Source organism: Astatotilapia calliptera, chromosome 15, assembly GCF_900246225.1.
Source record: "Astatotilapia calliptera chromosome 15, fAstCal1.2, whole genome shotgun sequence".
In the NCBI taxonomy this organism is placed as follows: Eukaryota; Metazoa; Chordata; class Actinopteri; order Cichliformes; family Cichlidae; genus Astatotilapia; species Astatotilapia calliptera.
Window position 1 is genome coordinate 3801195 of NC_039316.1, and position 27426 is coordinate 3828620.

A 27426-nucleotide genomic window follows, 5' to 3' on the forward strand; every position below is an offset into this window, starting at 1 on the left:
ACGCCACACAGCAATTTTATCTGCTCTCTTGCGCAATTGTAAGGATGCTGCGAGAAGCTTGCGCTTCTGCAATCACTTCACATTTGTTTCAGCGATTGATTTGCTGGCATGTGAGGGGAAGGAGAGAATGTGGGTAGGCTGCGAGGGAGAGAGGGAAGGAAGAAGCGAGCGAGGAAGGCAGCGGTGAAGTCAGAGGACGTGCAATGCCAGGCTCACATACTGTCACCATGACAACAGACATCACTTCACAGGAGCAGCACTTAGGAAGGATGCCTGTGTGGGCTGAAGTGACATAGTTGAAGGTTGGCATTAGCCTCTTGTGGGTGCCACAACGTACCAATCCTTCCCTGGCTTTCTTTTTTTGTTTTGTTTTTTATTTCCTGCACAGTGCTGCTAAAAGGATCTCTGTTGCTCTTGTAAGCCACCTATTGGGATTGCTGAGTGATTTGTACTTCATGTGTGTAAATGTAGGTCCTGCCAGTTTGTCTTAACAAAGACAATTCAATCGAGCAAGATGCATAACTTGAGACAGGAGTAATTCATATTCAATGAGGTGCTTTCATCATTCGCGTCACTTTGAAGCTGGGTAACATGTATAATTCTCTGTAATTTGAAGTGATGCCAATTGTGGAAATGATAACTCAAGATATAAAAACACATTCAGAGTGAAAAGAGCTTGAAAGCCAAGTCGCTGAATACATCTTAAAAATATACTGTATATACTGTATTTGCAGGCTTAACAAATATAATAGCAGTATAAGGTTAGCAGTTGTTATAGCTCATGTGATATTGAAAACCCATGAATTATCGATGTACAAAATGAATTTTGACACAGTCTTTTGCAATAACAGTCACTTTGTCTCATTCTCTGGAAGCATAAATACATCTGTTTATTCCATTTATGCACAAATTCTAAACCTGGGTAAAGGGGTATTTTCATCTGTTCTTATCAACATGCACCATATACAGTTACAGCTCCTCACTATGCATCTGGTCTTGTTTATCTATCCCTATACAGCATACAGCACTCATGAGCTGAACAAGCTGCAAAGCATATAACAGACAAACTGTGTCATGAGTATATGTTAGAAAAAATGAAATTTAGTGCGGAATGTGATTAACTAAATTCAGCTAATGAGTTTAATTTCAGATACAACAAAGCAAATACAGTGTGAGATGTTAATGAATGATTCACTTAGCTGTGAGTCAGAGCTTTTGATCCATTTTGCAGAAAACCGAAACAATCCTCACCGTGATATTGGTGACGTGGAGTCAATCTATGGGCCGATCCATTCAGTTTAGTTCTGAGATGTTCTGTGTTTACTTCACTATCTCACAGCAGCAGCTAATGGCAGGGGCTAATGTAGCACAGGAAAAGCTAACAGCAAAAGGTCAGTAATTCTGAGGTATTCGAAGCAAGGCCAAAAGCTTTTATTTGAATGTTCGGTAGGGGTGGGTGATATATCCTCAACAATATTTAAAGAAAATCTGCCATGATATCTATAACAATATACTGTAGGGAAAAATACTAAACAGCTTTATCAACACTTTCAGCTTAAAGAGAGTAGCATTTATATATCTAAGTAAATGAGGAGCATTTCCTATTCTTTGCTGATATTGTCATTAATAACAGACAGAATTCAAAGTGTGGACCTACTGAAACAAGGTGCTAGCAGCAGCGTTACTGTGATATAGCAGCAACACAGCTTTATGAATGAATGAATAATGAATATTCTTTATTGTCATTGTCACAGGTACAATGAAATTGAAAGATGTCTCTGGTCAGTGCAACATCCAGTGATGCAACATGGGTCAAATGTAAGAATAAAAGTAGCCTAAGTAGCTACTTAAAGTCCCTCGTTTCCACCATGCATCACTAATTTCAAATCAAACTAGCGAGTGCTGCAGCAGTGCTCAATTGAGTCATTTGTTTCCTTTTGGGTTCAAATTCAAATTCAAATTTTATTTGTCACGTACACAGTCATACACAGTACAATATGTAGTGAAATGCTTGGACAACTGCTCGTGACCTAAAGAAAACAAAAAAGGAAAGGCTATGAATAAGATAGGAAATAAATATGAAAAATTAAAAAGGATAAATTTAACTAGGAAGGAATAAAATATAAATTAAGGTTAAAAATGAAATAACTGTACAACACAAATTAGAATGAAGGGTAAATTTAACTGGGAAGAATAAGATAAAATATATAAATTAAAGTTGAAAATAAAATAACTGTACAACAAAATACACAATATAGAACTATATAAGAATGTATGAAGAAATCTAAATATAAATAAATATATACACAATAACAGCAGCTGTACAAGGGTTGCGCATCAAAAGCTGCTAGCATCTCCTCTGCCTGAGTCTTCTTAGCCTGTTTGTACTCAACTATGTGTTTTTGCCCCAAGTGTTGAAACAAGTTTGTTCCCACCTTTACGGGGACCACTTGTCTTGCATGTTTTGGCTTTATTTATTTATTTATTAAATTTACTCTTTACGTTCATTCTGAGAGAACTTATAAGGACACTAGTTGGAACTAGAGCTGTGCACGAAAAAGGGAAAACTAGCCCAACTCCAAGTAACAGCAGTGTGCAGCAGCCTAATGAGTGTCTTTATGAACCAAATAAATAAATAGTTTTTACATACTTTTATTTCATTCGTGTTAATTTATATTCTATAAATATGTTTAAGTTGAACCATATGTTACCTAAATCACCAAAGTATGATCTACTTTACAAGTATAGTCGTTACAATAACACTGGTATCAGACCAATACATGGTATCAGTAAGCATCCAGAGTTAAGATATCATTCTCATAATAGAAATGGAAACAGCTGGCTGATTGCATCCATAGTAAATTTGTTGTTGTAACCTCTCACATTTGGAAGTGGTAATATTTACTCTGTTGTATGTTTATTCCTTCTTACTGTAAATGTTCGAGTGAAGTGTTGCATTTTTTACTCCAGTAAAGACCTACCACTATGACTGCTTACTCTGGAAATGTAATGCTCTATAAACTGACAACCGTGTTCATTCACTCTGTCTTACTAGAATTGTTTTTTTATGGGTGGAGTTCATTGAAGTCCATGCACTAATAATAAAAATAGCAACAAAACAAAATGAATGGGTGATGGAGATGTCAGTCCGACGCAGTTTTTCTATCCTCAGGTAACACATTATGGAACATCCTTCGTGGGTGGACTAACAGTATGCAGGGGATTTGAGATAATGCAAAACAGCAGCACTCCCTCACCTTCTCTAAAGAAAACTCCTCTTTTTTTTTTATCCAATTCCAGAGTGCGAGCAGAAAATAGGAATCATTTTTCAAAGCAGATTTGCATGAGGCCAGTGTCAGAATACGCTAGCAGTGCATGTAAATCTCCATCTTTTATGCTTAAACTGGAGCCATAAATGACATTTACAGATCAGTGTCATTCATATGTAGCTGTTGGCAATGTTTACTTTATAGGTATTGAGTATAGCACAGAAAGGAAATGACATCGTGAAAGATGATGGATCACATGAAGAGTCCTTGTCTGACTGGAACATGGGATGTCACATTGCATTACATGGTCAGCATGCCCTGATACTTAAAATTGTACAAAATAAAATTCTATTACTGTCAGGAAACATATTAGGCTACTGTATTATCCACTAGCATCACTAGATGTGTTTAGACCATAGAAATGTGGAGAACCATAAGAACAATAAATATTGCACTTCCTTATCTAACTATAAGCAATCACGTCAGGGTTGGCAGATTACTTTTCTAGGCTCACTACTGCTTTTGGTCAATACTGCAGTAGTTAATAGTATTTAAATATTAATTACCTGCATCTGTCTAAATGACAGTCCCTTCACAGATGTTCCAGTTATCTCATGTAAACGGCATAAGAGACTGGGGGTGAAAAGAAAAGGGAGCATTCTGCACTGCCAAAGAGAGTCTTGTTCTGGAATTAACATCTGTCATACGTCATGTTGCAAATGCACCATAGTTATTGACCAGTCTGGCTTCTAAAGCCAAGATATTGTAGGTTTAATTTATCTGAGTTTAACCATGTGCCTGTCGACATGCGGATATTAACACTATTACATGAAATGAAATCACTACAGATAAAAGCTTTGCTATTGAACACTTTAATATTAGCAGGACCAAAGTTTGACATTTAAGATTTCAATCTTGTTTTTAATGATTCAAGGTGAAAAATGACCACTTCATGAAAATGTCAGGAGACAAAAGGAAAATATCTGTTTTGGTTCAGTGCAGGGGAGGGGGCTTCTCTGCAGATTAGAGGGCATGCAAGACTTCATTAAAAGCACAGAATAATTAAATAAACTACAAAGTAAAGGTTGGTCCAGACATGCACCAGAAAGTATCTTAATGAATGAATGAGGACAACATCATTAGCAGCAGGTTCCTGTCCTCGGTACTGTGTAGGGGAGGAAAAGTAGCTCAGGGTTTGGGGATGTGGGCTTAACAGTTCAAGCAGCCAGCCAGGTTACAATAAGCTTCTTTTGGTCTGTGGTAGGGATTTGGCCTTGAATGATCCAGAGGTAAATTGTGTTCCTGAACTTATCCAAATCCTCAAAGCAGGAGGAGGAGAGTATTACAGCTGTTCATGATGTGTGCAAAATAGCCAAAGCTGCATTATATATATTTTTTATAGTTTGGATCACAAATCTTGAAGAAAAATATTACACTCCATGAACATCCATACTGAAAGCATATTCAATTCCTACTGGCTGTGCACAACTCTATCTTGGCTTTCAACTATGGAGAAGTATTCAATTGCTTATTTCCTGTGCAGAGGACATTGTTGTAGTTGACAATACTGTTAAAATCCCCACTACTGTACAACCCTAAAGCTTACAACTCTGTGTCCAATTCTGCCTTCTGCCAAGCTACGCAAAGTATCTTTCAAAATTTCCAAAAGAGGCACAGAGAGCGCACACAGACACACATCCCACAGGATCACAACCACAGGCAACAAACATGACCTCTTGGCTTCACAGCTAAGCGCCATGTCACCGAAAAACAATTTAAGGGCCTATCCAGAGATTTACATGAGTGGTATGTCTACAACAAAAAACAGTTCAATACAAAAGAATATCTCCTGCAGCTCTGAAGCCTCAGAAAGTCTGAGAAAATTGATCATCACGTTGATGTCATAGAACTTACTCCAGCTTTGAATTGGAAGCAAAACAAGTCAATGTTAAAGGAAGAAGGAAGTTTGAAGGACAGGTCACTAGGCAGCAAGGACTAAATAAATTTGGTTACAGTAAAGTACTCTGCATTAAACTGCTATTATAGTGTACCTATTGTAATCTAAAACACAGTATAGTTTTACAGTGTTAATTGTTCGGTTTCTTTTACACCGTTCATTAAGTGTTTCTACAATAACCCCCTATAAAAGCCAATGCCTGAATTTAATTTCTTATCTTTCATAAATTTAAAGAATATAAGTTTGTCACTATTCCTGTACTCCTTGCATTGCACAGCTAAAGGAGTACTAATGCTTTCAGCATTTTAAAACACCCTGAAGATAAACACTTGCTGGGACTCATTAATTGCCTGAGAAGTCATAATCACATGTTGCTAGCTAAACATTAGCACTGCTCTGAGCCACAAAAGCCCCCCAAAACTTTAATCATATCCACACATAGAACAGGAAGCGGCATGGGTCGATTTTCTGTGTTTTTCCTCCCAGATTTGTGACCTGGGAGGCCTGATGTCTATCTGCTCAGCCTCCCATATGTTCAATTACAAGCTGGTTGTTTCATGGATACGCGACATGGGCATAGCATCTAACATGTCATTAGAATGGGAGCTCCTTGCTGTAAATAAAGATACAAAGTTCGACAAAGCAAACTGTCGGTGACAACACAGCTAATCACTTAAATCACCCTTACCAGGGTGTACTTAACCATTTTAAATAAGCAAACAAATGCAAAGTGGCTAAAGCTAAAGTTATCCAGAAGCCTCAGAATGAGCAATCAATGCATCAAAGCAGTTTTGAGGAAAATTATGGAGGTGAGTGAAAAAGAGAAAAGAGTATGTTCTATTATCTGGTGAATTTATAAACATGCTGGAAAATGATGGAGTTACTTCATATTTGTTTTTTGTGTGAATCTGTTGCACCTGCTTTTGGTTAGATTTGTAAGGTAAAGGTGGGTTTGGAGCACTTCACACACCACTTTATTTTAAGCTGTTTAAATGAAAGATGATCAAGTATCTTAGAGCAGTTTGGGGAAGATTGCAAAGTTTAATAATTTCTTTAGGCAGTGAAGAAAAGTTGATTGTTGTTGCATTTGCTGTCATTTATAGTTCTTAAAAAGAAAATCAAAATTGGCAAAAATCAATATGAGCAGGTCATCCTAAGTTTAAAAAAATCAGACATCAGAGGCACCCAAGTAATTGCTTTTTTACGAGTCTTATACTCCTTGCACCACACATCTATAACAGTACTGCTGTTTTCAACATTTTAAAACATCCTCAAGATGAATGCTTGCTGGGACTGATTAACTGCTTTAGGAGTCTCAGTCCTGATGCTCTGCTAGCTAAGTAACAAAAACTTGAACCAGCAACATCCCGACCAACCAAAGTCTAGGACATAAAAAATGTCCATGGACAGTGTGTTGCATTTTTACATTTTTTTCTTCAAAGGCATCAGCATTCAGGTGTATTTACAAAAGGCAGTGCATTGTTACCATGTACGGTTTGGTGATGGACTTTTACCCATACTAAAAATCAGATCTGCTCACCCTCTCTTGCTCCAGTAGGCATACTAATTGATAATAAGAATACCTGTGAAAAAAGAATAGTATTTGATGGAGCACCGCTTTAACTTGAATTTGGAGAGATTATGAAATCTGGTTTCCAAAATTCACCACAATGGAAAACATGTTTCACCTTAATCACACTGTATTAGGGTATTAAAGTAAAACTGTCAAGGATTATCCAGTGAGAACTGAGTACGGCAGGAGTGCTTCAGACTTCAAGATCAAACATTGTCTCTGCACTGTATATTCAGTGCCAATCTCAGAGGACTGGGTCCAAAGAGAACTGACATTCGGTTTGATTAAGTTGGTGCTATCTGAAGCCCCACCCAGGGGTACATAGTAATCCCCAATGTGCACAGCAAAGAGTTCCACTGCACCAGATTGCTTGTTCTGGGCTATACTGAGCTGCATATCCTATTTTACCACTGATTGAAGCACATATACTGTAGACGTCCATCCGTACAGTTTCCCTCCAGAGAGTGGGGGGAGAGACAGGAAAGAGATAGACAGGCAAGGAAACAGAGACAGAAAGTGAGAGGGAGGAGAAGCGATAGAGTTATCCGTGGTCTCATTACGGTGGGAAATGTGAGGGTCCCGATCCAAGGGAATGATGAAGGACTCTGTGGAGGAGGCCTCTGAGAACCAACAAAGACGGCTTTAGTTTCACTGGCAGAATGCATTTGCATAGCTTAGAAGCCAAAGCGTCTGAACCGGGGCTCATGAAAAGAAACCCCACCAATTGGTTGGACTTCAATGCAAACGAGAGAGAGGGAGAGCAAGTGAGAAATGGGGAGAGCAAGGCGAAGCGAGTGAGGGAGAAGTGGAATGGGAGGGGAAGCAGCAGGAACTTTTTTCTCTTAAGTAGCAAAACACAAACGAGATCGGGAACATCTGCACATCCCATGGAAGCTGTCGCCGACTGACTTTGATGCAAAGAGAACATACTGAGGAAGAACATCTCCAGAAAAGTAACACGCATAACAACACTTCCGAGATATCACAGGAGCCATGTTCCCTTGTAGTCTTTTGATATTGTTATTTAGTACAGCTTGGTTGCCATTACACATTAATGTCATTTGAGAATATTTCCAGGTTTGTACGCATTGGGATAGCTCCATTTTGCTATGATGGTGGAGCAGTTATTGGCCTACTGAATATCTGGAATGCAACAAATATTAGACATGGGCATAATAGAGCAATCTTCTGGAGAAGTGTGAAAAAAGAGGCAAGAATTAGGGAGGGAGTGGAGTGAGAGGAGCAGATGTTGTACTTTAGTGGTGTCTCCTTTTCCCACTGTGGCCTGAAGTCATGGAGGGATGACTAGCCTTCATCAATCCTCTTTAATGACTCTGGCAGCACCACTTAACACACTAGTATGTGATTTCTTCATTACTACACCATGATTCCACCATTTACTCGGCCGATGATGACGTACAGCAATGCTCAGGGATAAAACTAATCGCTGAAAGTCTCATTTTTGCAAATTGTCCCATTTGTAAGCACTGGGGTCAATTTAGAAATTGTGGGAAGGAAAGATAGGAGATGGTTTGAGTGTAACAAAAAGAAGATAATGAAATCTAGTGGGGTGAATATTGAAATGCAGTTCACCATGTGAAACTAAGAATATCTATTGCTAATTTGTTTGTTTTTTTTACTCCAATTTCAAAGATGTGACAAATGTAGTGCAGCGCAGTGAAGCTTTGCTCTGCCTGAAAGCTTTCGTGAAATCCTGGTAACTGCTACTTTCATGTGTCAACCCTTCTCGCATTACCCAGTCACCCACTCACTGCCTTTCACCTGGTGCACAATTCCCACACCCTCCATGCGTCAGACCCTTCAGTGCATACATTGACGGGGACATGCAAATGTTTTGCCACTATCAATAATAAATGTTGACTTTTGAACCTCACCAATAGATTTTTTTTTTACTGACAGCGCTTCCCAAGAGATGCACGCAGCTTGCTTTAAGCATAGTTTAGAGGTTTTTGCCGATACCTTGTCATTTTTCAAAAGAATAGAATAACAGTTTGAGATTGAGAACCTATACCTGTCTATCTCTACCTGTGCAGCTCATCTCCCATTACTGTGTTAGTGGGATTAGAAAGCAAGACTTATGCAAATCTTTACTGAGGCACACAAATTTTGGAAAGTCGGGGGGGCTGACAGAGCTCAGGGGAACATTTTAGCCTGCACAACATACATGCAAACACAGAACGTCCAAACAGTTCCATCTGCTAAACCTTCCCCCCCACCCACCCGGTCCCTTCTGCTGCTGCTACAAGCCCAACACCTACCACTCTCTCAACATCATATCAAACACTATGGGCTACGACTCCTTCTAATGAGCTTGCACATGCTGCACCGTAGACTGTTTGCTCACACCAAGAATCCACAGCTTTAATCAGACATCAGTTTTGATAGTCAGTGTCATGCCTGCCTGACCTGAATATATCTCGCAAGGCCGCTTTAGTGGTTATTGAATCGAGCAAAAGCAATGATTTCTTTAGGCATCAATGTTTGATGAGAACTTCTGCCCTCGGGCTTAATACGTAACTCGAGTAATTCGCTAACTCCAAACAACAACACCTAAAGTACAAATCTGAGACTGCTTAATGAGTGCCGCTTTGAGGTTTGAAGATGATATAAAATCGATGTGTGTGTGTGTGTGTGTGTGTGTGTGTGTGTGTGTGTGTGTGTGTGTGTGTGTGTGTGTGTGTGTGTGTGTGTGTGTGTGTGTGTGTGTGTGTATGCGCACCCTTCGCATTTTCAGATGTGATTCAATGTGAAATAACGCTCCAACAGGTGTCAGGTGTGGGAGAAATAAGGTAATTGGAATAACTGTATAAGCAAATGAACAGTCATGCCACGGCTGCTGGGGCATATGCTGTGATTTATTATCTCATTTACCTCCTTTCTCCAGAGGAGGAGAACAGATAAAATCCTGGCGCATCATTGGTCAGATGCAACACCATGACTGTTCCTGTCATGCTCACAGTAACCTTTTCTTGCTACATCATCTCTGCGCTCACACTCACACACCATGGCAACAAAGATCTTTTGAAGCGCTTGGCAACGGCCTCTGAAACGTACAATCCCACATCTTAACTTGACCTGACAATGTCCCCTAACAGCCACTGTTACTACAGAGAGGTCAGGGCTGTCCAACTCAAGTCCATGTCCCATGTTAGGGCACATGAATCACTCAGAGTGCTGCTGTTGCTGCTGCTGCCGGTGCTCTGTGGATGACGATTCACTTGAGATATGATCTGTGCCACTGGTTGCACAACCACAGACGGAAATGTGTGCTCCTTGCTAAGCGTGTTTATTGGGAGAGGGAGACAAATTCAGACAGACAGACATACGAAAGAGGTGGGCAGACTGATCCACCACACATGAAAACCATTCATGACTGTGCGTGCCAAGTGTCGCTGCTCAACAGATTATAGCCTTAATGGATGACATTCAAAAAAATGTATCTGGCCTAATGTAAGGTGCTTGCCACGTCCACCATTTGAATTATAACTAACAAATCATCTGCAGTCGGAAGGATTCGAGACAAAATCTAGCATGCTTCATTGTAACAATCCACTGGATGCCCCCCTCCCTCCTAAATTTAGCCTGCTCACCGACCACCGTGAGTGATGGATTGGATGAGAAAAGGGGCTGTGTATGATTGGCTACACACGCGATTTGCTGTATAACCTCGGGGCATTCGGAGCCCCCCTTATTCAAACGTGACATTCAGACCTGCTTTGTCAACCTGGGGCAAGCTGATTTTGCATTTCTTTCATTCATTCGTTTCTCCTTGTGAATTTAAAGGGGATTACAACAGGCGATTTATGAGAAACCACTTTTTCCCTTCCATTTTACAAGGTCATTATCGCATTTGGAGTAAATTGCAAAAACTCACCATACACTCCTTGACAACGGATGCCGTCCACGATGAGCGCCAACAGCCCCAAAACACAGATAGTTAGATCCATCCTTTTCACGTTAATCTCTGCATATCCAGCTCTCAAAAGCGAGAAGTCCTTTCCGGGGCGGTGTGGCTGAGGTGCATAGACACGGGCACCGCTCCGATCCACACGTAAGACTGATTTAGACCCCGACTCCCCCACCCCTCCCTCCGCCAACTGTTCGCTGTAAAGGTATGTATGGGCGCAGCAGGAGAACAGAGTCAGGTAACGGTCGGTTTAATGGGAAGTGTCACGCAATCCCAAAAAATGCGGAGCGCTCGCGGAGACACAACCACCACGGAGGACGTGGAGAAGCAGGCAGGCGCGGGGAGTGCGGCTGCAGAAAGCCTGGCCTTGGAACAAAAAAAAAAACAAAACTCTCCTCCACTGCAGGTAGGTGAGCTCCACCGATTCCGTAGACTTTAGCAAAGACCCGCGGGGACACGCAGGTTCTTTCGACTACAAGCGGATTGCGGCTCGGTACCCACGAACATAGCTCTCTCCACGGCTGCTGCTTCTGCTGCTTACTGCTGCGGTGACTGCGAGCTGTCAAACGAAAGCACCTCCTCTGCTTAATAATAATAATAATAATAATAATAATAATAATAATAGTAATTATAATGATAATAATAATAAAAACACTGACAGATTTGTCACTTTTCACCTTCTGCGCTTTAAAGTAGTCCAGCTGCTGCTGTATACAGTGGAGGCTCTCGCGCTCACATAGTCACATCCCGACTGCACCCCGATGCCGCGCGCTCGACTCATCTCTCCCGGTGGCAAAAAAAAAAGAAAAAAAAGAAAAGAAAGAAAGGCAAGGGGAGGGGAGGGTCCAGACCGGTCAGGAGCAGCCGGATGGTTTATCCACAGCTCCCCGGCGATGCTTTCGGTTGTCTCGGCGTCACCACACCACTTTTTGGCGATTTCAGGCGACGGTGGGAGCCGGATATGCCCGCCGTGGTGCCAGTTGAGCAGCGGTCACGTTGCGCAATACGTGCTACGGAGACAGAGTGGCACCGCAACCGGTCTGTAGCTACGTCAAGAGGTGCGTGGCTTCCAGGCGCTCATCTGTATGGGAGGCTTCGCTCAGCGTCAGGAAAGGCATGAGAGGCGCAGCTGCTGGATGCTGAGAGAAGGAGAGAGAGGGGGAGAGAGAGGGAGATGGAAGCATTGGAATTCAAGAGATCTAGCTTTGACAGACCTTTGCAATCACCACCCAAAAACAGTCTACACCGCCGCCTGCTCATGTTTCACCATTCCTCCTTTATCAGACAGGGTGGATGAGGTGCTGTCTGTCATGTAGCACTCATCTGCTACAGCAGACTACTTTTGGCCCGAAATAGTGGGATGTCTGTGTTAGTCTGGTGTATGCAGCTCTTCCTACTGGTGCTGGTGATGCTTCTGCCACAGGCCGACATTTTTTCGGGAACTGTTTTTTTTTTTTTTTTTTTTTTTTTTTTTTTGGCAATGCACAACTTTTTAAGTTTTAAGGAAGTCGGGCTAAGTGGTTCCCAAATGGGGTCCCGGTATAGGCCCTTCGGGCGTCCTGCAGGCAGTTCCTGGGGGGGGGGGGGGGGGGGGGGGGATTGAGAAAATCTCAGTTTGATGATATTCTATTAGAGTGACTACAAGTGTTCTAAAGAGAGCGAGAGAAAAGACATATCATGCACGTTTACACGTGTTTCACTTTCACCATTGTCACACAGAGGTGGCCATACAGACTATTTCAAAGTACGGGAAATATTATACTGTGAATGAGCCCACTTTATTGTTTTGTGTTTTTTTTCCTGTTAAGTGTTAGTGGTAATATCAAGAGCATGCAGAGACTAAAAGCTGTTTCCTAGCAACACAATTTCAATTAAATGGTTTTAATTAGTGTAATATTTTCCCCAGTGGAGAAGTAAATGGTATACTTTTCAGATAAATGGTTAAAGACAGAGGCTCAACAGTATGATCCCTGATCAAACAGGCATAGGGATATGAAGCAAAACCCAGTGAGGCGTCTGCGCAATTTATGATATTAATTAATTAATAATAATTAATTAATTCATTGTGTTTTACATAAATATATAAAAGTAAACCTGATTTCTAAGCTGATTGTTTTCAGATATTTTGTGACCCAAGTTAAAATAGTCAGAATCTAGTTTGTTGTGACAAGTGATTCGTATGAATAAAAGAGTAAAATCTTTGTTTATAGCTAATTTAAAAAGAAATAATATGCTCCACTTGTTGAGACAGAAAAATTCTATTTGAAGCAGCAAGTCTCTCCTCAGCTGGAGCAGCAGCAGTGGGTAGTTTGGCGCCCTCTTCAGGTTTTTAAGACATCTAGACCCAAGAAGTCGTTAAGAGTTATACTCCCTTAATGACTAAGCCCAAATTCTGATTGAGCATGATCAATGCTTATAATAATATCAGGGGTTTCCCCTTGCTTTACAGATGTTTAGCCGAACTGTCAATATCTTGCTATCAGATAAGGAACTGAAAATAAACAATGTGCTCTTTGGAGCTAATACTGGATACATGCCATTCTGAAATGTAAAATTTTGGAATCTAAGTGATTAATCTCATCTAACTTCATCTATCAATTTTACTCACTAGTGCAATGCCAAAAGTAAGCTTTCAGATCTCATTTTCTTCCAGTGGCTGATTTCGATTTGTTTCATTTTGAGGAAAATTGAGGGATCAGGGGGTTTATTATATCTTCAGGACATCAAACCCTCTCTTGATTGATATATTTCAGTCTTTGTAAAATTATGTGCACATCTCATTTTGGAAGGCGTAATAAAAGTTGTCCTTTCATTCTCAGATACTTAAATTAAATTTCAACAACTCATTTAAAAGTGAGCGTCCAGTTAATTTTTCTATTTCTTAAGCACCTTGAGGCAAGTGGAGTAGTCTGATTTATTTTAGCTGTCACTTTTTGTAAAAAAAAAAAAAAAAGGAAAAAAGGGAATTCTGGAAATGATTTGACATTGGATTTACAGTAACTCAAGTAACTGACAGAGCTGTTGAAAATATTTAAAGAGGAAAAATATCAGGGTTGTCAGGACTGCTCGGAAACAGTTATGCAGTCTGGACTTGGATATGAGTCAGCTGAATGTCCTGACAAGTATAAAAAATGAGGTATTTTGTCATATGGTAGTGTGTGTGCTTTTTCGCTTACCCTCCATCTGCTGTCTGCTAATCATTCTGTTTATTACTGTACCTTTGCATCACCCATCCAATACGGGGAGTGGGCAACCACTAGGGAAGCTTAGACTTTAACTCCCCATCTGTCTATTGTGGATAACTCTGCACTCTATGCCCACCACCACCCCCTCGCTGTCTTCTTCTTCCCTTGTGGAATATAATGCAACCTTTATATTCATGATGTCTTATGCTACTACAGTGCCCTGACATGGGAGTGAATGCAATTATGGAGCCCGTTGTGAGCAGAGCGTCTGCATGTGTAGCATCATAGAGGGGCTCATGAATATAACATGCACTCACTACTGTTGTATTTTTGGGTGTATGGCATTTCACTAAATTTAGTCGGTCATTTTAGTGCATGAGGTGTTGGGTATGGTATGAAAGAAGACAATCTGACATTTTGGGAAAGTCTCTCTGGGCTTGGCGTTCATTTTCAAACACAGCAAATGTCCAGATGACGTCACAGCAAAACGCATGGCCGTGGTCGTCCAGGGAGACATGCGTATCTGTGAATCTGTGAGAATAAATGCTAGAGAGGGTTATGGCTTTGGTATTCCAACAATATTCTGCTCTGGTTGGCATCACACATGAGTAAATCTCAAATGGAACAACATGTATTTTTCCATCTCGCTGCCCCTTAAAAAGTCATATCAGCCAGCTACTTGTGGAAACAGTTTCACTAACTACTGTAAGTCAGTTCTCACCTTTTTTTTCTATCCAGTTCTATCCGGATGCTGTTACTTCATTTAAATTGATACATTACTGCTGGAATTCGCCTTCTGAAGTGAATCATTGTCAGCCTATATCTGGTGGGCAAGAAGGATGGCATTTGACACAAACTGCAGGAAATAAAATAGGCCTGAGCATATAGATTCAAAATAGATTTAATGGCTGAATTAGCTGTAATTACTTTTTCCGTGAACTACCTGAGGAGTCATCCAAGTCACAAGCACCAAGGGAGTATGGGATATACTTTACATTTTTGGCCGGTAGTCAGAAATTACCAATGCCTGACTCACGGCCAAGCCTGCATGCATAGTAACTCACTGTGTGCCCGCTGATGAAGTTTTTACTTTGAAAATAGGTCTCCACACAGCTGGCAGAGCAAATTCTTCTAACTGTAATGACTGCAAATCATTTGGCTTTACTGTCATTCGTGCACTTACAGTATGGCAGTGCCCTGCATGTGGTTTATCCAAATGCAGCTGGAGGGGGGAAAATGATAGAAATCATTCAGTATGAACTCTATTGACTTCAACACTGCATTTTTCAAAGTATGAAAAAGCCATGTGCAGTTTTCATTAATCAAAAAAAGTCTTTGGTTAGTTGATGTGGAGTTGTGTTGATAAAAAACAGTTCTTGCCAAAGTGACTCCCTGGGGTTCAGGCAAAATCCCCTCAGACTGATCATTAATTGTTTAGCTATTGTGCTTTAACCATGTTAAAGAAACAAACGAAGACAAAAGGGGGGATAAAACAAATAAAAAATGACCACATTAAAAACACAGTCATGCTGCAGCGAATTAAGTGTCAACTCATGGTTGCCGGTTGTCATAGAAACTCAACAGGCTTTCTGGCTTGGAAGTTTTTAAGGAGCTTAGCTGGCGCAAAAATAGTGATGGTCAGAGCAAGTGATGGAAAGATTTAAAACAGCACAAAGACAGAGCCAGCCTGTGACTGTGACACAGCCTGAATTAGAGTTTACTAAAATGGCTAAACGGCACTTGGCTAATAGCTTAATGGACGTATTTTGGCTGCTTGTGGAAGAAAGCTATCCGCCATCATCTGTGGCACTGTCCATTCTTAACATATTGGATGAGAGGTGAGAGAGCCAAAGTGAGTATTGTGCACATGAAAAGGAAAAATCACAGAGACCACCTGTCACTGAGATGGAGTGTGAAAAAAAACACAACATTCATAATATTTGTGTACACCTCGTACACCCTAAGTATAACCTACTAGCACTGAAGAAAATAAGATTATTCCAAAATGGTTAAAGTCTTTCAGCATATAATCTTTTATAAGCCATATATTGTAGTTATCTATTGTAGTTTTGTTGGCTACCATTGTGTTGGGCTCTCTTAAAAATGTTTGGGAACTGATGCTCTAGAAATGCAGCAAAGAAGTTTTGTTACATTAATGGGATCCGTGCCACGTCTGTTCTTAGTGCATTTCTGTTGCAATTAAAGGCGCTGCCCCCATTTATATTCGCTGCAACGAAAACTCCCTTTCTGAGTGCAGTCTTTTAACATGAGCTAGCATAGGCTCTTGTGCTGAGAGGCAGACTGTAAAAATAAAAGGCAGTTCTGACAGGCATAACGCGTGTTTCTATTCTACAAATGTTCCCTCAGACACCCACGTTTTCCCTGGGTAGTGGCACTCGGTATTCACGGCAGCGGGAAGCCTGTCGGTGGTATTTACACACATAACTGGGGTGAAAAGAAATAGATTTCACAATCAGGTGCAGCAGTTCATAGCAGTTAGTATCAAGATGCCATCAGAATCCGGAAACCGCAGCCCTTTGTGATGGTCTCTGGTGAGATATCAGGTAGGTCCCAATAGAGGATGAATAATCAGTTAATTCATTGAAGTGATGCAAATTTACCTGCATATTTGAAGCCGTATGAAACTTGCCAACACTGCATGAAATGTGTAGTGCTCATAGCTGTAGCCCAAACATGTTTATATGTCACAAATATTTTCAATTGCTTTTCTTAATAAAAGGGGTGGGGGTGTGTGTGGGAGGTTTAATGAGTGCCTTCAATTTTACAAAAGGACAAGAATCTCCACAGATCGATTCATTCATCTGTCTGTCTTGTGATCAAGGAAAGCTTTTATGTCGCCTCTAATTCAGCTATACTGCAGCTATCCATTTTAACACCAGAGAACTTCCTATTGGGCTATTGATCAGCTGCACTCCAAGGGATTCGTTCCAACTCATCAGATTGATTATGTCATGGCTTTTTTGGTGAGACAGCACAGAGTTAACATGGCGTGCTAATTAAGCTGTATGAACCTACTTTATTACTCGAATGGGCTGATACTTGATATCAGACAAAGACAACTGAGGTCTGTTGACTTTAAAAGGTTGTGTATGAATATATTCAATAAAAAAGTCAACAATGTTGTAAATAAAGTATGAAAAATACATAGTCTTCGATGGTTTTATGAATATTTAACAGTAATTAACCCCTCAAACACTGTTACAGTTAAGCATTTATAAGAAGAGACTATAAATGCTGAATAGTTTCTAAAACATGATGTTGTTGTACGTCAGCATGATGTATTTGTTAACATTTATAACTCCAAGAAGCCTGTGTAACTGCTGAATAATCAGTCATCCTAACAGAGTTTCAGATGACTAATTTAGTATATGACTTTTACTGTTCATTTATATACACCAGCAATATTTGCCATTAAGATAAAACGTGACACTATATCAGGGGTGCACAATTAATTCTCCCAGTCCCAGTTTCTCATGTGGACCCTTGGGAAAAGTTAATTGCCCACTCCTGTTATAGCACATTCTAATGTTACTATTTTGGTGTTGTCATAAATAGTATTGCTTCAGGTATGTCACTGCATCTGACCAATCGTGTTGAAGGAGGAAGGTATAGGTTTTTTGACTGAAAAAGAAATTAATACAAAAGACAGAGCAATAAAATACTGGGCATTGTAGAACTGATTTATGCTTCTGTGGGAAATCTACACCGTAACCTACAGTAACTAAGCAACACTGTGAAAAGGTCAGTTGGAACCACTTTCTTAAACCTAATCAGAGTTTTGTTTTGTGTCTGAACATAACTGACCTGTGACTGAAAACATGAAAACATTGTTAATAACACTAACAAATAAATCAATAAAAATAGTCGATCACTAAGTAAGGAAGAAATAAATAAACAAGCCACTGACATTTGGTCTCACGTGAGATGTGAACCCTTTTAGGTAAATCTCCGGTGTCTGACCCATTCGTTCAGCGAGGCCAACTCTGTTTGAGGACTGTGCCACAGATTTGACAGATAGGGATGAATACCATAAGTAATTTGTGAAATAATGGTAACCACAGGATGGAGATTTGTTGCTGACAAAAAAGTATAAAGTAGGCAAAGTTAGAGGCACCGGAATTAAAGAGGAAAAGATGAGCAAAACCTTAGAGTAACATTGACATAAAGGATTAAAACTGAGCATGTCAGAGAGATAGCTTACTTTGGAAAGTTCGGGGACAAAGAAAACAAGTCTAAATTAATTATGTGGAAATGGAGGGGTTCGTGGATGTGGAGAGAGAGGACATGCAGGTTATTGGCTGTGACAGAAACACCAACAGGACAGCTTAATTGCAATGTTTGTCCAGGAGTAGCATTCATTATGATGTTATAGGAGTAGCACCAACTTCAACATCAAATGACTCACCAATCACTGATAACTAACGTGCATGATGACAGAATTATTTCTGTGGTTAGGCAAAACAACCATGTTAAAAACAGTCATGAAGCGGTAGGTATGTTGCTGTCAACATGCAGTCCACGATCAAGAGAGGCTTTTGATGAATGGAAATGTAGAGGGTTTTTTAAAAAGGTGCAAACCACTGGTTGCACTAAAGAACAGGACGGCTGGGTTAGACTTAACCAGAAAAATGTCTTTGGACATTTGAAACCAAAATGAACTTTTAAAAGAATGATGGGAAAAGAAAAGTATGGAAAAGAAGAGAAACAATTTATAGATCTAAAGCACAATATTGTCTGTCAAATATGCTGGAGGCTGTGTTATGGCAATGGGATGTCTAGCTGCCAGTAGAACCTGTCACTAGACTCTACTGATCATGTGACTGCTGATAGAAATACCAGGATGAACTGTGAAGTGAATGCTATACTCTCTGGTCAGATTCGTGCATATAATGATCCAAAATTGATCAGTCAGAACTTCACAGTGAAAATAGATAATGACCCAAAGCATCCGGAAAAAGCAAAGAGAGATGTCCCATTTCTCAGGGCAAAGAAATGGGATTTTCTTCAATGGCCAAATGAGTCACCCAATTTTAACCTAACAGAGCAAGTGTTTGAGTTACTAAAGACAAAATTAATGCAGAGGGACCCACAAACAGGCAGCAAATGATGGTGGCCGCTGTAAAGACATAACAGTGCATCTGCGGAAACATAGCATTTGGTGATATGGGTTCTAGACTTCAGATATTGGAAAAGTGGGTTAAAATTAAAATGATTTGTAAATGATTTAAATAGTTATTGTTATGACTGCTGTCGCAATGTTGCCTCATATGCAAATCCCAGTGTGCAGGTCCCTCTCGGTGATTGGTGGATCTAGAGGACGGACTATACGGACTGGCTAGCCAGCTGGAGACGACTTGGCTGGGGGGGACCGTGGCTCAGGGGGTTGGGAATCGCATCTGTAACCGGAAGGTCGCCGGTTCGATCCCTGGGCTCTCTGTCCTGGTCGTTGTGTCCTTGGGCAAGACACTTTACCCTACCGCCTACTGGTGTTGGCCAGAGGGGCCGATGGCGCGATATGGCAGCCTCGCTTCTGTCAGTCTGCCCCAGAGCAGCTGTGGCTACAACTGTAGCTGCCTCCACCAGTGTATGAATGTGAGAGTGAATGAATAGTGGTATTGTAAAGCGCTTTGGGTGCCTTGAAAAGCGCTATATAAAATCCAATCCATTATTATTATATGATGACAACGCCATGGACAGCCAGTCATTCATCCTCAGCTTATCCCAACGAGCAGACCTTTAGCAACATGCCCAATGTGTTTGGCTTATACAGGAGTATGTAGGGGTGGGCTGCCCTTTTGTTTGATTATAGTTTTCTCCTGTTTTTTGTAGTTAAGGAGGGAAGTTGCTATCATTTGGTTTAACTCTTTTGAGTAGGTAAGTTTGTTAAATCCTTGAGATAGGCTCCTTTTGTTTATTGTTTTGGCGTTAGGTCCACCCCGAAGTTATAATCTACTCCTTGTTTTGTGTCAAATAACCTTGTAAATAAATCATTATCAAACTTTACCAGTTGAGTGATGTGGCTGCTTGGGTTCTGACGTGGATGGATCACCCTTATGTTGTTGTCTGGCCACCCCTAGACGGGCCATAACGGTTACATATTTATAATTTTATTGTTATACACATAAATGGTGATAATCTAAAAAGATTTGCTTATCCGCTGCATTTTCTACTAAAAGAGTAGCCTTTATTTAGGAAATCAAAAACAATCTATATATTGGAAATGACATGAGTTTTTTCAAATATTGTTGAGCCCCTGAAAAGGGGGGCTATGTATAAAAAAGGCTATAATTCCTGAATAGGTAATATCCAGGAGTATTGTAAAATCCTTTGAAACAAAGTTGAAAGCATGAACTTCAATCGCATCTTCATTTTTTGATTTAAAATGTACTGTGTTGGCATACATAATTTTTAGTTACACTACTAAAACTCATGCCTCTGACCAATAATCTATGTACCTAACTGTACACATATTGCATTTACAGAGGCAACACAACCTGGCATCCAGGCCTGCGCCTACACTTTAGGCATTACAGTAGAGTTCTGTGTGGAAAGTACACATTTTGGTCCACAACCTGGCGAATGTTGAAGAAATGATATGTATGCTGGTGTTGCTTTTCACCCGACGTGATGCCTCAGGTTAAAATGTAATCAGGTAAGGTTGATTTCTATGAATCTGTCCTAAACGCCTTTTGATCACACATCATTACCAAATATCTTTACTAATAATAATGTACCATATGCATTCGAAATAAGCAGAAGACCTTGACACAGAGAGCAACTTTCACTTTACACTGAGAAACTTTTTTGATGTTCTCATGGCGGTGGTAACCCACTTTCATTTCCAGGGCTGTGCTAATCACAAATACCATGACCTAAGCAAGTACAACCAAGTCACAAATATAAACCTCCTCAACTGCATCGCAAATGTGATCCCCAGTTTAGTATGCAGTGCTACTTGTCGCAGTGTCTGAGAATGTAATTATCTCTCTGTAAAGAAGGTAAAGTGAAGCCCATGTTAGCCTGGGTGTCCTTGGCTACACTGAGCCAGAAACATAAATCTTCAGAACAGATCTCATTCTGGGTACATTCATTACACTCGACCAACAGTAAATTACATTATTATCTCCACTTAAAATTACAGGTAGCAACAGAGAGGAAGTACTCATTCAAAAGTAAACTTCTGCATTTGGTTGGAATTTCAGCAGACCTCAGATCAGCACTAAATTGCAAAGCAGTCGAGTCTTACCACTCGAAAAGAGCCTTTGTAATCACTGTTTGTACCTGTGCGAGTGTACAAACAGACACAGATAATTGGGTGTTTCATGAGAAAGACACCATTACAGTGTAATTATTTTCTTTATCTACGGCAGATCCTGTGCCTGATTCTGTGTGAGAGAGAGATTCTCATTGTGAATCTGAGCTCTTTCTGAAACCATAGTAGAGCCACAGGCGATAGCAGAAAGCAATGAAATATGGGTAAAGCAGGGTGTGTGAATGAAATGCAAATGACCCTCCATTCAGCAGGACAGAGTTTGCCATAGATATACACCCAAATGAAAAAGAGCCACAATCACTTTAGGCTGAGTTTTGAGCAAACAAATTAATTATTTATGAACAATGAATATTGCATATTGCTCTCAAAATTGTTGTTGCCTCTCCTTCATAAGGCAGCAGATTTGATTTACACGGCTGGATTTTCACTTCCATGGAAGCTGAATTCTAATTACTTTTCTACATTGAGACATGGAGCACAAAAGCCAACAAGCACGCAGTTGATATTTGTTCACAGCACGATAATAATGTAAAACTGATTTAAAACAACAACAAAAAAACCCCAACATATCTATGTCAAATATTTGCAATTCCTTTTCTTGGCCAGTAGCATACTCATGGAGCCTTCATAGGACACCAAATAACTTTTTTTTTTATGTTCCTATCATCCGTGGACAATAAACAGCATTTCTCTGGCTGCGTCACATCATGGTGTGTCCCTATTTTCACCCAACATTGCCTTCTGATGTGCCCACTTTAAAAAGTAATCGAGTGGTCAAACAAAGCTTGAAACAGCCGCTGTGTAACCGTTGGCTTTTTCTGTTTTGCAGTATGGTTCAGATGTAGGGTAATAATAACTCTGCCATCTGCTCACTCGGTTGTCCTTTAAATGTCTTCTTTTGCTATTGGTTTACAATGAAATCATGAATTTTGTTTTAAACCTGGTGTTTCCACCTGCCCTGAATTTGCTCTGACTCCAGGGAACGCACCTCATAACATCACATCAAAATATTGAACGCAGAAGCTTTTTTCACAGAATTAGTTAGATGTGTTCAGCATCTGGCTTTTTGAAAATTCAGATTGCAGTATTTTATATAGCATCAAAATTCATATAAATTGCCCTTTTGTTGTTTTGTTGCTACCTATTCAGGGTCAGGAAGGCAAGCCGACTAGTGTGCTTTTATCAAAATGTAGCATCCACCTTGAGCAGATGATAAAACATGTTTACAACAAAAGGCTATTTATTCTTCACAATTTCACCTAACCTCAGTATTTCTGGACTATGGGAGGAAAATTGTGCGACTCAGTCTGCACACACAAATACTTAGAGAATAGGTGTACTCCAACACTAGGGCTTCATAGCCAACCAGTTCAATATGATGACTGTATAGTGTAAACATGTGGTAAGACTTAAAAAGAATGGATGCAGACATTTGCAACTGGAAAAAAGGGGGAAACTAGATCTCTTTAATACAGCAGAGATATAAACGATCACTGAGCTCCATGTGTAGTCCGATAGATAATATCCTCTGATTAACTTTCTTTTGTTGTTTTTTGTATTTTAATCTGTTTAACTTTTCCGTATAAATGTAATCTGTTAAATACAAACCTATGTCATTTTTATGGGAAAAGAATTGGAAAACCAAAAAAAAGATTTGAAAAAAAAAAGAGTGGATGCCAAATAGTCAGTTAAAGTGATATGTTCAGATACATCTTACATTTGCAGTATAACCAATAAAAGTAAAATCCAAGCTAAACATAAAGTTACTGCATATTTGAATAAGTGTAAATTAAAGTATCCAAACATTCATGCAAGGATACATGGGAATACAGTATATAACGCAAAAACTGTCACGGTTCTGGGTCTTTGTGACCCAGCATTATGAGTTCTTGTGTTTTGGTATTATTTTATATTATGCTTTTTGTTCTGAGTCCTTGGTTGTGCTCTTTTGATTATTGTGACTTCTAGCTAGGTTTAGTTCTGCCCTGGTGTTTATTCTCTTTTCCCCCGTCAGTCATGTCTCATGTCACTCTGGTCCCTGTACTCTGTGTTCCCTCCATTCTCTGTCGGTGTTGTGTCTCTGAGTTCGTCAGTGTATGTTTCCTGTTTTACTTTGAAGGTATTATCTCATGTTAGTGTGTTCTGTTTTACTTCCTTTTCTTGTCTTGCCTAATAGGTTCCAGCTGTGTGTCCACCTGTTCCTCATTTCCTCAAGTTCCTGTCAGTGTATTTTAGTCCCTGTCAGTCCGTACTTGTTGTCGCGTCGTTAACGTCGGTTTGTCCCCATCCTGTGTTTCCCCGTGAGAGTACAGTTAGCATTTCCCAGTTTAGTTTGTATCACCTGTTTGCCTGCAATAAAGCAGAGGATTTGAGTTCACGTTTTGCCTCCGAGTCCTGCGTTTGGGTCTTCTTCTCCCGCCTGGACACAGCTAGACTTGTAGTCAAGACCGCCTAATCCGAGACCAAGACAAGACCAAGACCAGAGGGTATCGAGACCAAGACAAGACCAAGACCAGAGGGTATCGAGACCAAGACAAGACCAAGACCAAGACCGAGACAAAAAAAGTCTTTAAACTGCAGCCAGATGCTATTCTATATACATATGCAGGACACCTTAAACTAGTTTTTTAATTAAGCAGCAAGGCAGAACAAAGTCGGGCTTGTATCAAGACACAGGGACTAAACCCCAATTCAACCAGACCCAGAACTGATCCGGAATTAAAACAGGACTACAACAGTAACCAAGACAGAACCAGAATCAGAACTAGATGATAGTAGCACTAAAAAATTATCATAGACCTGCACTACACTTATTTTTTAATTCTACAAAAGTACAATATTTAGATTGAGAAAAGTTTATATAATTATTCAGCCTTGTTGTGCAAACAAGCCTGCAGAACTTAATAAATATAGAATTTGAAAAGGAACAAATGGTATCTAAAAAGAAACACTAGGTACATGTTCTGATGAGTTTTGGCAAACAACCATTTGACTAACATGTGTGTCTCACCTGCTCTTGTTCCATCTCTGTTCTGTCCTCATTCTCTCTCTCCCTCTCTGCTCCTCTCTCTCTCTGCTCCTCTCTCTCCCTCTTTGTGCTGACAATCAAGCCAAACACCAACATCATCAAATACAGTGGAAACCAGATATTTACACACTCTTCAGATAAAAACACAAACACTTTTTAATTGTAACATCAAATCAGACTAAATGTTTATTTTTTTAGATTGATAAATATAAAAAACGTATTTGTTAACTTTGAGAGTAAAGAGAGAAACTATCTGTATTTCTTAATTGCAAATGGCACCAAATTGTATTCAAAATTGAGCCACACTTATGGAGCTTCACAGTTCTGTTCCTGGTGTTTGGTTGACATCTCTTGATGTTCCCATGTCACAGAAACAGGCTCTGTGTTTTGCCTTATATGCATCCACAGCTGTGCCACCAGTTTACTCACATGGACTCTACTAACCTATCAGAAGCTTCTTCAGCTCAGAATCGAATCGTCTGGAGTTTCTTATTAATTAACAATAAACTTGGTGTATATGTCCTCCTAAATTTGATGAAAGTGATTAAAATAGACAGCTCCCTCTTTTTATTCTGACATTCAACTAATTCAAAAGATATTTCAACATTTATTTATCTAAAACAAAAGTTTACTCTAAATTGATGTTTAGCAGTAAAAAAAAAAATTATGTTTTCTCCCTAAAGTGTATGTAAATATCTGGTTTCAACTGTGAATATACTGCTGTGTATTGAAATTCCTCTTGTTTTGCATAGATATACTAAACAACATCCAAAGCATAATATATAAAATAACATCTACCTGAGTTTTTTCTTTGAAAGAAGCTCCTTATGTCCATTGTTGTGTTCATCAGTACACAATTGAAACCGATTTAGAGAGTTTGTTTAGCCGTGGAGGGTAACAACTGAAAATATGAAATGTAAGCTAAGACTCTCTAAAAAATCAGCATTGCTGTTCGGCTTTTTATTTATCCATTTGTTGATTCACTCGAAGAGCAAGTAACGCAACCAAGTGATCAGTTTGATATCAATCTTTTGTGATACACCGTCATATTTACATTATTAGTTCAGTACGAATGATTTGCTTTGGTACCTGGTCAAACTTAAGCTCTCCTCTGTCTGCAGCAAACTCGCAGGCAGCAGCTTCTCCCCCCTCGCTCACATGGGTGCTGTGCTCAGTCGCCTAGTGCCTGAGCTCGGATCATACCAAAATTAGGGGGAATTTACGACGGTGCGCTCTGTGCTTCGTGTGTTGTTTTTGTTTTATACAGTTGTCAGTCAGGCATCTAACTAAAAAATTACACTCCAAAAGACCCCATGCTTCTTTAAAAATGACCCGGGCTTAAGCCCAGTAAGCCACCCCCCCGCTCCGCTGATGGTTGACTCCAAATCTCCCGAACACTATGTCGATTTGAGAACGCAGGACCGAAACAGCGAGACCAAGACCGAGACCAAGACAAAAGTCCGTCGAGACCAAGACGAGACCAAGACCACGTAAAAGTGGTCTCGAGAAAGACCGGTCTCGAGACATCCAACTCTAGACACAGCAATCCATGACAAAAGTTTTTAACTATTCTAACAAGCTTGAAAGTCAATATTTGGTATGATCACCTTTATTCTTTAAGAAGAGTTTTAGTTATTTCTTTCATTAGTCTTCAGGAATAATTCTCCAGGCTTCTTCTCTGGATGTTGGCTGCCTTTTGTTCTGTTCTGATCCTTCACTACTTCAAATATGTTGATGGTGGTGATGGTACTCTTTTGTGTTCATAATTCCATCAATTTTACAAGAACCCCACTGGCTAAATGCAGCACCAAACCATGAGAGAGCCCCCACAATGCTTAAGAGATGTCTGCAGACACTCAGTGTTGTACCTCAGTCCTGATCTCCTCTGTACAAAAATGTCTCATCACTCCATAAAACAATTGCCACTGATTTGTAGTCAAGTTCTTGTCTAATTAGGCATACCTTTCTTCCTGTTTATCTTCATTAAGAATGGCTTCTTGACAGCCACCCTTCCACTGAGACCATTTCTGATGAGGCTTCAGCAAACAGTAGACGGAAGGGTGAGATGGATTTCTCTTGTGTCAGGTTTTGCTGGATTTTTCTTTACTGCTTGTTAAAGAAATGAGTTTCAGATATTGTTCATCTGCTCCAGATCAATGTTAAGGCCAACCACCTCTTCTTTTTTCATCCACTTATCCAGTCTTCTCACATCTGTAAAGACACAATGCATTGATATGCATTATAATGATATGAAACGTTTTGGGCCAATAGCTCACTTAAGGAATCACCTTGTTGGTGCAAAAATACTATTTTAGGCCTCTCAGTCTGTGTTATCTTTTATCTTAGATTTAACAGAGACAAAAGAAATGAAAACAAAATTATATTTTCACAGCAGTCTGCTAGAAACAAAGTGCCTGAAGTTTCAATTTAAAAGGAGTTCTTTGGAAAGTTGTTTGCCTTTTTTATGCTTGATTGATTCATAAGTCAGTGCAAAGTGGCTTAAAAGACACACACACACACACACACACACACACACACACACACACACACACACACACACACACACACACACACACACACACTTATGCACGCACATTCCTCTGAAATGATCAGCTACAAAGACTGGACCAAAAAATGAATGAAAAAGCAGCCAATTGCCAAAGAAAAACTCAAGACCTCTTTAAGAAATTACAAAATACAAAGAAATGAGGGCTGACTTAAGACTATAGCACAGTGCTGGGTATATCACTTTAACCAGAATACAGCTCTGCTAATTTTCAGTCTTACTTTGTTTCTGCTCCATGTGAATCAAGGTCAGCCTTTCTTCTGTTCAGAGGGTGGAGATAGTCCTTAGATTGTTTATAATAATCAGTGTCAAAAGAATGACATAACATTAATTCATGTATAACAAGTAACACAATTCACATTGGTCCCCCAGCCATGCACCCACTTGCATTATGTGTATAGCCAGAGGCATTTCTTTTCTTTTTGTTTGTGGTAAAATAGATTGAGAGCAGCGATTGATTTCAGCGTAATTGTGCAACCTTAAATGTTCATTTTTAGAACAGAGGGCACAGACCACTGATGTGTTCAGAAAATAAGACAGAGGGTGAATATTTCCACTTCTTACTTCCATAATTGCACAATTGCAGTAAAGAGCAAGCTTTTCAGCATCCAGCTATGACTCATCAG

The 27426-nt window shown here is 39.9% G+C and overlaps 1 protein-coding gene across 6 annotated transcripts in view; it reads right to left on the reverse strand.

The window, feature by feature from the left end:
- LOC113037404 (MAM domain-containing glycosylphosphatidylinositol anchor protein 2) overlaps positions 1-25339 on the reverse strand; it is a 207459-nt gene extending 182120 nt beyond the window's left edge. For 2 of the 6 annotated variants that reach the window (XM_026194431.1, XM_026194430.1), the window contains exon 1: positions 10695-11969. In XM_026194431.1, coding sequence (XP_026050216.1) covers positions 10695-10767 — 73 coding nt within the window. In that variant the 5' untranslated portion in view covers positions 10768-11969. Of the gene's footprint in view, positions 1-10694; positions 11973-25323 lie in introns of those variants that run through there. The other 4 variants (XM_026194427.1, XM_026194428.1, XM_026194429.1 and 1 more) reach the window with 4 other exon arrangements.
- Positions 25340-27426: the final 2087 nt, after the last annotated feature.